The sequence below is a fragment of the Rhea americana genome, unplaced genomic scaffold (genome assembly GCF_003343005.1).
Source record: "Rhea americana isolate MKP2758 unplaced genomic scaffold, rheAme1 scaffold_299, whole genome shotgun sequence".
NCBI classification, from domain to species: Eukaryota; Metazoa; Chordata; class Aves; order Rheiformes; family Rheidae; genus Rhea; species Rhea americana.
Genome location: NW_028186422.1, coordinates 389264 through 401553, shown reverse-complemented (window position 1 = coordinate 401553; position 12290 = coordinate 389264). Strand labels below are relative to the sequence as shown.

The window sequence follows — 12290 nt, the reverse complement described above, 5'->3', positions numbered from 1 at the left end:
AGAAAAAGAAAAAGAAAAAGAAAAAGAAAAAGAAAAAGAAAAAGAAAAAGAAAAAGAAAAAGAAAAAGAAAAAGAAAAAGAAAAAGAAAAAAAAAAGACTTATAGGGATTGGCTGACTTGACCCATAAACAGTTGCGAAAATTTAGCTACAATTTTAGAAGTACGGTTGAGCAAACTAACTTGTTTTTTGGTCTGAGATTTTAATAGAGAWGTCAGACTAATATATCTTATTTTGTTAGTGGTTTACTGGAGGGAATAAAGCATAATAAAGATTTGAAAATAATATATTGAAAGGAAAGCAAACTCTAATAATAACATACAAATAATTCAGAAGTCAATAGCCCATTTCTGCTGAGCATTACTTTAGCCATGCATACTTCAGCTCATTTTTGAAATATATTAGTAAACAAGAATAAATTCAAAAGGAGGAGAGGAAAGAGTGAACAATCGAGTTGCATGAACACATTACTTCATGGTAGTGTGAAACCAAATATTTAGAAAATGTATTTAGATTTTTCATTTAGGTGTTACCCTGAATAAGAATGAAATATACAATTTAAARTATGAATGCACCAACCTAAAGAAACTTTTTTGACTCATAATTCCTTTGCTGCTCTGGAAGGAGTTGAAGCTTTCTTTATGTATTTATTTATTTATTTAGCTATGTTTTAGATTGTCCATTCTTTACACGGGTATGCCCATTAATATTATCCATGTTTTATAGCTTCTAATAATTTTCCAAGAAGAATCTTTATAGCTCTTTTACACTCTTTAATGGAGTAAGCATAATGTGCAAGAATATCACTTGTGCCATTATATAGGTTGAAACAACCATTCTTGCAGCAGGAAAAATATATTTTACTCCACTATTATGGTGGCTGACTTATGATAACCAGGTATTACTGGTCTCTTGTAAAGGCTTTTATATTACAGTATAATGACTGTGTTGTTTTGAAGACCAACAATCAGTTCCAATAGGTTAATAAACTCATTTATTTATAAAAAAATAATTTCAAAAGTCTGCCAAATTCATCCAAATTCTAGTAAAAGAAACTGGATTAAGCAAATTACAGCTAGTCAGTTTACATCACTGGAAAATGCATTGGGAAATGCATTGCAACAATCCTTACATCAAAATTATTTTCCTCTTAATACACTCAGTACAAAATGCACTTAATCTGGAAAAAGATTTTCAAGATTCTTGTGCAAATAAACACAGTGTGCTTAAACAGTTTCAAATGTGCACAATATCTAAGCTGTTTTCATGTATTTTGGAATAAATGTTGGCTAATTTGTATTTGTTTAACGTGAAACTTCACTGTGATCTCAAGAGAAAATGAAGATTTGATTTTTAGAAAAAAATCTACCTACAAGGAAGATAACTGTGATCAAAGACATATTTTTTAACTTTCACTTGATGTACTCAGTACTAAAATCAGCCTTTACTGAATCAGTACTAAAACTTAGCCTTTAATAAAAAAGACATTATGCAAACATGTGCCATTTACCTCCACAGTTGTAGAAGCATATCATATTTTTACATCTGACCACAAATCAAAGAGCTAGAATTGTTCTTTTGATAAACATGTCTTTTATATATTCAACRAAATTTGGACAATTTAAAAGAGCCCTTTCAATGGCGTCCATTTATCTCATAGGTATTGCTGTAAGACGTTATTCAGAATGATCTGGGAACATCTGACATTATTTTTCTATATCAAGCATCCAACCGCAGAAAGTTTAGTGAGAGATGAAAGAGAACATTTGATGAAGAGTTTGCTCTAGTAATGAGACATCCCTAAAAATGTAAAGTGTGTGACAGTGGGGAAAAGGGAACACTGGTAGTGAATGATCCAGTTCGAAATCTATAATTTAATAATAATCATYTGTATACTTTTCAGGCTTTCCCTCAGGCAGTAGGAAATGTGGCCAAAATTTTATTGGTGGTTCTCAGCTTTCTCCATGACTAGCAAATTTGTGGTTTGATGGCACGTAAGACAATGGAGTAGAAATGCCATAAAATATCACACATGAAATCTCTTGTCACATAATTTAGACATGTCGTGGAAGATAATATAACAGTAGGCGCCATGTTTAGTCAAAGAACAGAGACAGAACAATTCACATTATGATCACTTAGCAGACTAGAAATGTTCTTCTCCACTGAGTACACTGACAGCCAGTAGCCATTACATTCTAAATTAGATACGCTTGTTAGGTGTTTTAAAGTTATGGGCATAAAATTTGGACTTAAAGACCAAGCAGCTCTTTGATATGAGTACACATTCAAGTGTGTACTGATTCTCCTTTAAGAAGACCTCTCTGTTCTCTTGTTTTATACGTATATATGTTTTATATGAGTGAGATTATCCTTTAGCTCAACCTCAAACAAGCAAACATTTTGGTCCAGGGGTTGGAAATCCATAGATTCCCACAATTGCTTTATCTTTTGCTGGCCTGGTAACTGGTGTCCAGCATAAGATTTTGTCAGATATGAAAAATACTTCTTTGATCTACCTCAAAATGACAGATATATCAACACTTTCTTTGTAATTATTGCTTTTCTTTTTTTTAATTTCTACTGTCCATTTTGACTATGTTGTCAGGATATAAAGCAAGCAAATTTCTAGGATTAAGACTTTTGATAACGTGCAATTCAAATCAATGTTTCTACAGAAAAACAGGAAAAATTACTGTACAGAGATATCTACTCTTTGTCTTTCCTAATTACCATAATTCTAGAGTACTTTTACAGCATTTACATTTTTTTTCTTCTGTTTTATCACAGCTAGTAGATCGTAACATAAAAACAAACAAGCAAGCAAGCAACTCACCCCTCATACATACACACCTCCAAACTTATTCATTGGTTCAGTGTATAATGAGAAAACATTTAGAATTGAAGCCAGAAGGTTAGGTTATTTGTAAGATTGGACAAAATAGATGGAAGAAGAGGGAATTTAGCAGAAAGTGTGGAGAATCTGGGACTGATAGGGACATAATATGATTGAGAGATGCTGTTGAAGACTTCAGATAGAATAGTTTAACCTAAAGATCATTAGCTAGTTTAAYCTAACTAGGTCCTAGTTAGAAAATGTTTAAAATGACAAAAATAAGATTAAATTAAATATAACASCACTAAAAGGAAATTAGTTCCCTAAACCGATATTTTTTCCGCACCTTTGTTTGTCAGTTTTGTTAAAACTTCTCATGCTACAGAAAGATCTTTGCAGATATATATGATATTATTATGGTTTTTGCTTTCTTTCAAACATCATTCAATCACATTTCTAAACAAAGATTATAAGTTACGCTTTCAAACTTGAGCAAAAATTCCAAATAAAGCACTTACCACGGCAAATTGGCCTGTGGTCACTCCAGGCAGCCAGTGTGTCTGTCACTCTCTGGCAAGTGATGCTCTTCGAACCTTGCAGCACATAATTATCTTCACAGGAAAACTGCACGCTTGCACCCACCCTAGCAGAAAAATGGGAGGAGGAAGGAGAGAACTGAAATATGAYGTATTAAAAAGGCACATCAGGCATTCTCCACTAGATGAATAAAACAATGACAACATTTCTAGAGTCAAATGAAGAAATTAAGCGGGGAAATTTTTGCTCCATCCTTACCATATCTAAAAATGAACTTATGCTGTATTATATTTAGTTTGTTCAYCATTTAAATAAATAAGGCCAAGGTTATAAAGGAACAGAGATATTAAGTTTTGTTCCTTAAACTATGATTTCAGTGAACCCATTAAGAGCTACAATTAATAAAAAATATATAATTGTTGTTCTTGCAGGCAAAAAAATTTACTTCACGAAAAACTTCAACTTCTCTATATATTCTGAAATACTTAGCAGTTAGAGATGGGAATTTGTCAACAGATAATTCCATTGGGAAATAATAATTTGAGGAAACTACAGTTATCCATGAAAAATGCTTGGATTCATTGAAATTTCCTGCTAAAAATTATAAAAATAATAAATTCTATTAGAATTTAAATATTGATGTTACATTTATAACACATTTGAAGCTTACTAAAACAAAAATGTTTTGCAAAAATATTTTGCAAAAGTATAATGATGATGTCAATTTTGATTTATTTTAAAAATTATTTTTTTAAATTTCACTTTATGGAATGTTTTATAACTATTCCATTTTTAAAAGAATTTCTTACTGAACAATACTGATCACATTTTATGTAGAGTAAATAARCTGTATTATACAGTAGGCTATGTATATCTCAAACAGGGCTTTCCAAAGCAGCATTAACTTTCTGCTTCCTTTTAYGTCTTTCTGCCCTAAAGTATTTCTATTTTTCATGACATTCTTTGATTGCCTGTCACAATCAACCAATTTTGCTGCTAGTTRTTCTTCTGTTTTCATTCCATATTTGATAATCTCTTATTGTGGACGATGTGGTCTCGATATAAACAATTGTTAACTTCCGTTTTAAGTCAGCGAATCCTAAACACCAGGTGACTGCTGGATGAAAGTCAGAAACTCAGTGATTAAAACCGTATTGTGGACAAAAGCAAAGATAATTACACTGTCTAGCCTCTGGCTCATTTCTGCTTTACAAGAACACGTATTTTATCAGTTTCCTAAACACATACCAAGGAATAAATATACTGCTGATCAATATCACAATRTATTTTCATACTTCCTTTTACCAAAAATGTAATAGGGTCATTAAAAKTTTTGAGTTTGAGCGAGATTCTAGAAATCTGGGATGGCTTTAAAAATTAATTCTATTAACACTTGATGCTTGAGTTGTTAAATGTAGCAAATTCAGAATGATGGGAAAGGTATTAGCCCCTTTCTACAGTAGTTCAGTAGAAATTCATAAAATCCTTGAAGAGTAAAATAATTTTCTAAAATTGTATCWATTTTATACTTGCCACAATTAGTAGGATATGCTAATATCCTTTAGCATATTCTTAATATCTTCAAGTGAACAGTAGAATAAGCACAGTTTCATATATATATCTAATATTTATTAACAATTAGAGGTTCTCTTCTCAGTTAGGGAAATATTTTGATGAATTAATCTGGGCATTTTGATGCTCTAAACACCCTTCTTTGAAATTCAATTTTTTACATATCCTTTTAAAATTATAAGCTCTGATTTTTTTTCTATGGGAAATKTCCTCAGGAAAGAAAGAAAGGAAAAAAAGGAAACACACTGAAGACAAATATTTTGAATCTTCTGAAGTGAAGCATTTCAGGATTAGAGCAATATTTTTCATAAAAATATTTATTCTGATTTAGCTTTCACTAGGTTGKTTTTTTTTCTTTTTTAATAAGCATCAGTTTAAAGAATAAGGTACTCAAAAGCTCCTCMGGATTAGAATTAGAGGTGGAGAAAAGTTTTAATTACAACTCTGAGAATCGACAAATAAAATCTTTTATAAGTTATTTCAAGAATTCTGATTAAATTTTAGGCAGGCTACAGAATAGCACTCACAAGTCTCACCACAATGTCCGAGATAGTTCGGAAGACGGTTTATACATGGCTACACTATGCACTTAGTGTGCTGGAATATCAGCGTGGCTGCATGCCTTGTGAAGCAGCTATTCTTGAGGCATCAGATTTCTGCCATGAGTCTGACAACTGACGCTTTCAAAAAMAGCATTTTAATGTCATTTTAATTCTGCCAAGGCTGACAAACATAAAAATAATGAAAACGACACTCAAAAGATATTCTGGAGGAAGCAACTAAATACTGCAGAATGGAGATACAGACCATTATGTTATAGTGTATATAATAAAAGGAATTAAAGYCTGTGTAAATAACTGATGAGGTAAGATAAAATGTCAAGTTTGATTAAGAGACTGTAAAACTCACAGCCATAAATGAAATGCGTCTAATACATCAACAAAACATGAGATTAAGGTTTGTTTTTTTCCTAGTTTGATTACCTTTGTTTGTCTGTTTATTATTTTAATGGATTGAAGACTGRATAATAAAAGATTTATACATATAAAATTATTCTATAATGCATACACTACTACAGCTGAATCGAGTCACATAACTTTAGGTGTTTCAGAGAACAGTCAATAATGAGCAATCTTAGGTGAGCTGAATCACCTCAGCTGAGTGTTTGTTATTTCCAGACAACCAGATTTATTTCTAAATAAGCACCTCAGAGAATGGGATGCAACTGGGCAACACAGTCTGCATTAGGAGTCCTTATCCCTTGAGGAATATTTGAATCACCTAACATCACCATTGATTTTGCCTAACATTTTTCAATTAAAAAATGAGTCTTTCATTAAGGAAGAGACTACTTTGATCTGAAATTTCAAAGGAATTTATTAACTCATTTTCAGATTTTGTTATTTAATATTTTTAATTTCTTTAATTCCCATGTTTACCTCCCTTGCCGCCTTGAATGAAACTGTGAACTCTGAAAGTCTTAGAATTGTTCTTTTATTCCTAAATATAAACAGGTGGAAGAAATCAGCTTTCCCTTCTTCTTCTTCTTCTTCTTCTTCTCCTCCTCCTCCTCCTCCTCCTCCTTCTTCTTCTTCCTCTTCTTCTTCTTCTTCTTCCATTTTAAATTTGAATCATATCAAAGTAAAATTTCAGCTTTAATAAAGAAGGCTAGGATTTGATTGAAATAAGCTATTTTTAATGCGGAAAAAATGTAATAAATACTAAGCATAAGAAAGTACATTTAACTTTAATAAGGATTTTTTTGAAAATTAAAAAAATAGATCAAATGTGTCAGCGGAACTGTGGAAAATGATGGGATTTTCCCATATCATATGTACCATAAAATATTTGAGAGCAGAAATGTTATTGTTTGTATCTATTTTCTATTTCATTAGAAAGCTATTATTTTGAGAACTCCCACAAAAAACAAAATTGCATTGATTAAATTCTCATTCATCATCAAGGTTTCAGTAGCTATTTCTCCCTCAAACTGAATCCAGATATCTACTGGGTTTTCTGACAACACTGAAAACCACATCCTCCACTACTTGAACTGAAAACAGCAAAAGCATGGCAAGAGGAGGGAATAAAAGGTTAAAATTTCAATATCTTTTTGTTTGCTTTGTGATATTAGAATAAATGCTATTATTATGCTGGAAACTATGAACTCCTTTTCAAAGGACCTGTCATCATTGAATCTGTAGGGTCTCAGGCTGACTTGAAAATAAATGCTCTGTCTTTCCATCAACCTCACTCACTACATGCCTTTCAGTAGAGTGGAAAAGCTTTTGAATAATGTGCACTTTCAGATGTTTTAGTTCTGATTAATATCCACAGTCATCATTCTCCTGACAAGATAGTTCCTTCTGGAGTAAACCCTTGCCTTTCTTTTATTCTCCACAGAGAGTTTATTTTCTCTACATTGGAGAAATGCAGAATTGGAGCAGCATTATTTTCCCTTAAAAACAAAAAAGCTTAATTTGTCTTTTCAGAGAAAGAAAAACTAAATCTCAGCTGAATTCTCTATTTAAACTTCAAGCTAGCTATAGGTAATTAAACTTTAAGATATCTTCTAAATAGATCTAAAAAATGAGTTTATAGTACAAGAAAGACAGTTGTTATTACATAATCAATTTTCAGATAAAAAGGTTATGAGCAAAATTCACTTTTATTGTTTCTCTCAAACAATAGTCATAACTGGATGTCGAAAACATGTAGATAAAACAGACAGATAAATAATAGCGACTAAAGCATATCAACAGGCTTTGTTTATCATATATTGTATGATGTTGCTGATAATATTATTTGAACATCTTAAACTTTCATTTATCTCCATAAACATTAGGTGAAACTAAAGTATTATCAGAGGCTAAATGGAGTAAAAGAAGGAGAGGAATATCCTTATTCTGTCAACTGATTAAGCACTGCCCATAAATAGGCTTCAGATATTTAAGATTCCATTAACCCACAGTCATTCCTAAAAGACTGTGTTCAAAATATAGTTATGCATGTTTTGTAGGGTTCCTCAATCTTAGATCCCAACAGATACCTTAAAATATACTTTGAGATTTGATGTKCTTTTGAGTCTTCTCTCTTCCTGAGATTTTCATGCACTCCTGGGATTAGCAGTTGCTAAGCTATTCTATATTTGGACTCATTCATATGTTTGGATCTTTGGACCTGCTTCTTCTGGTGGGTCAAAACATGTGCTATTGATATCATTATTTAGACCATTCAATAACTATTTATCATTTTGTTGATTTAATTAAAAATATTTTAGGGTCTTTTCCAAATTAATCTGCCTACAATTTTTTAAGTTTTCRTTTCTACTACAATGTAGAGGCAAAAAGAAGCAACTCTTCTTCCTACACTCTTCCAGTTTACGAATACAWTTAGACCTGCCAGACACTGTGAATATGCAATTGTTTCCTAACTAAATTCAATACTTTGCATTAAAGATCAAGCACATGGCTGGAAATGCAAATATGGGTCAACTTGAGTCAGATGCTATATATATAAGTATCTTCTTCTTGGTGATATACAAAATTAAGTGTGCCTACCTGAAGTCAGAGCCCACCCTTTTCCCATTTTCAGGAATTCCAGGATCGGGACATGCATCAGATGCAACTGCATCCCCACCTTGAGTCACTGCAAAGTAAAGTAAAAGAAAATAAATTGTAAGTTATACAGCTGGAAGGATGACTCTTCACTTCTCCTGCAAATAAACTTCCACGACCTGACCTTAACTACATGCACATTCACTTTTTTTTTCCTTGAAACCATATAAATTAGGACAGAAAGTTAAGCCCCATATAACTGACTTCTCAGGTATACTGCTTATTTTCTTTGGTTATGATAAAAATAGTGTGTTTTCCTTCTGTGGAAAAATAAACAGTAGATTTCCCACTGTGAGTCATGTTTACACACTAGTATTCATATTTTGTCTCAGACAAGGAAAACAAGATTGCATGAAGACATTCTTTGAAATATTCACAATACTCCACTACAAGATTACGATAGCTTGAGAAAATAAAACTTCACTTAAGCTTTTGTCCATAAAAGGACTTGAAATAGATAAAAGCAAACAACATGACGGTAATACAGAAATATTTTAATGAGGATGTAGTTCATCTCAAAAATATATAGAAAAACCCACAGAGCAATTCATTTGTGACCAGCTGAACATCTGCACATGTAAAGAAGGCTCAGCATCTCTATTTTGTGATTTCAGGTAGAGACGTAAAGAGAAGGTCAACACTTTTCCATTTCTTTCCTCCTCCATTYTTTTCTCCTCCAGAGTGTAAGTATTTATATATACATATATAAACTTACAGTCCTCTCAAAACTAAAATCCAGTTCTCATTTTTTTTTCTTAATTTGTAAAAAGATATTTGTGCAATATACGGAGATTGATTGTAGAGATAAGACACAAAGTAAGGCAGCCACRATACTATGATAGAACACTTAAATAGACAGGTGCTTTCTATCTAGCACATATGCAGATGTATGTGCATGCATGCTTACATACCCCTCCTGTCTTTTTGCATTCCCTCAGAAGAATACAACTAGCAGACTTGTGGATGAGCCAGCAATGTGCCCTTGTGGCCAGGAAGGCCAATGGTCTCCTGGGGTGCATTAGAAAGACTGTTGCCAGCAGGTSGAGGGAGGTGATCMTGCCCCTCTACTCAGCCCTCAGGAGGCCTCATCAAAGGTACTGTGTCCAGTTGTGGGCTCCCCACTACAACAGAGACATGGAGCTACTGCAGAGAGTCCAGCGCAGGGCTACCAAGATGATCAGAGGGCTGGAGCATCTGCCCTACAAGGAACAGCTGTGAGAGATGGGCCTCTTCAGCTGAGGGAAGAGAAGACTGAGGGGGGATCTTATCAATGTGTACAAGTACCTGAAGGGAGGGTGTCAAGGGGACGGGGACAAACTCTTTTCAGTTGTCCCGTGTGACAGGACAAGAGGCAATGGGCAGAAATTGAAGCACAGGCAGTTCCGCGTGAACGTGAGGGGGAATTTCTTCCCTGTGAGAGTGACAGAGCACTGGACCAGGNAAGACTGTTGCCAGCAGGTCGAGGGAGGTGATCCTGCCCCTCTACTCAGCCCTCAGGAGGCCTCATCAAAGGTACTGTGTCCAGTTGTGGGCTCCTCACTACAACAGAGACATGGAGCTACTGCAGAGAGTCCAGCGTAGGGCTACAAAGACGATCAGAGGGCTGGAGCATCTGCCCTATGAGGAACGGCTGCGAGAGCTGGGCCTCTTCAGCCTGGGGAAGAGAAGACTGAGGGGGGATCTGATCAATGTGTACAAGTACCCAAAGAGAGGGTGTCAAGGAGGTGAGGACAAACTCTTTTCAGTTGTCCCATGTGACAGGACAAGAGGCAATGGGCAGAAATTGAAGCACAGGCAGTTCCGCCTGAACATGAGGGGGAATTTCTTCCCTGTGAGAGTGACGGAGCACTGGCCCAGGTTGCCCAGAGAGGTTGTGGAGTCTCCTTCTCTGGAGATCTTCAAGGCCCACCTGGATGCAACCCTGTCTAAGGTGCTCTAGCTGACCCTGCTTGAGCAGGGAGGTTGGACTAGATGATCTCCAGAGGTCCCTTCCAACCTTACTGATTCTATGATTCTGTGGATCACATACTTAACTCATCTTAAAACATTTTGGAGAAACCCTTAAGAACAGGGTAGGATGTTCTTCTTCAATGAAAATAGATTTATCTCAAATATTTCAGCTGGACAAAATAAATTATGTAAGCCTGAGTGGACCGTGGTTGACAACATTACCACTGAAGGTGATGAGAGATTAGATGTACAACGTGACCAATATTTTTCACTCAGAGGCATGTTTTCCTTTATGCTCCTTCCAGCAGCACCAGGAGCAATTAATTTATATGAAATCTGTTTTTTTACAGGAGAAAATTAACAGCAATAAACAGCTGTGTTGTAGCACTAAATAACATAACTAAGCAAAAAGCTCTTGTAAGTATCAAAATGACAGGGCATAGGTTCCTCTAAAAATAGATAAATTGCAACAGTTGTGGTATCCTTCAACATTTAACTATATTCCTTTCTTACTTTGGCATACAGAATGTTTTAAAAAGATAGAAAAGCAGTTGAACCTTCTCTTTCTCCACGTGTCTCTTTAGCCCTATTTATTGTRCTGTATATTGTCTGTCCCAGAAACTCTAAATGAGGTGATGAAGGATTATGACACTCTGAGAAACTTTTTTCCAGGTACAACTTAAAAACAGCATCTTGGCTGTAAAATAACACATTTTACCTAAAAGATTATTTCCTGATAAATAAAAATACACAGCCATGTGTATAGATCCAGTTCATATGAACGAAAGTATAGCATATTTTGCATGCAGAGAAATAAAAGGCTTAAGTAGGTGACACCACATTTGTATATGGTTTTCACAACATAAATTAAAATTATAAATTAAAACTACAGCTTTTGGTCATTAYACCAGACCAATTTATAGCTAGAGATAAGGCTGTTAAGATGACTGGGAAGGGAGATAATATATTATTCAGATTTAAATCATCAAGAATAAATTAAATGTATTTTTAAAATGTTGATCTGTTTATGCAAAAAAAACCACAAAAAACAAAAAAAACCCAATGTTTTAGAGAAAATGTGCTTGTTTTGGACGCCTGGAAATGACAACTGAATCCTTATTCATAGCACTGAACGAAGTGATCTCCCCAGGTGGAGGCTGATCTTTTTGCAAAGTTTCCATCTCAGCCACTACCTTGCTCAGTCAGCACGCGCTCGCGTGGACATCGCAGAAGGGTGACCGAGGCTGCCCCTGCCGCAGGCAAGCGCCGCTGCTCGGAGCGGAGCAGGCGTCGTGTGCCCGCAACTCGGCACGTCTTCCCGGACGTCCACAGGCCTTGCTAGACATGGCCGGGCTTTTGCTTCTGCTTTCCCCAATGAACTATCAAGTGTTTTGTAACAGATGGTGGTTGTATGACATGCTGTCATAACAAAAAAAAAAGAAAACAATTCCCTGTGAAACAAGCCTGTCTGATCTTATCTTTCCGAGCGGGAAAAAAAAGAATAAATTTCTCAAATTAGTGAAACTATGTATTATTTTAGTGGTTCGGAGGCACCGGGGACTTTGGCATATTAATATGTATATATTAATAAATAGTATTATAAATAGAAATAAATTTATATAAAATAAATAAATAGTATTATTTAATAAATGATATTTTTAAAAGTATAAACATACTTTTAGATTCAGATATGCTAAAGCCTCTACCTGACAGTATTTTAGTATTTACCTAGAAATTTCAATAATTTTCTAAGTTTTCTACTTTTTTTTTTTTTTTTTTT

The 12290-nt window shown here is 34.4% G+C and overlaps 1 protein-coding gene across 1 annotated transcript in view; it reads right to left on the bottom strand.

Annotated features, from left to right (window-relative positions):
* Positions 1–12290, bottom strand: part of CSMD1 (CUB and Sushi multiple domains 1) — a 626201-nt gene that overhangs the window by 374101 nt on the left and 239810 nt on the right. The window contains exons 8-9 of the mRNA XM_085309436.1: positions 8504–8591; positions 3353–3477 (exon numbers count right to left, since the gene is read on the bottom strand). Coding sequence (XP_085165562.1) covers positions 3353–3477; positions 8504–8591 — 213 coding nt within the window. The remainder of the gene's footprint in view (positions 1–3352; positions 3478–8503; positions 8592–12290) is intronic.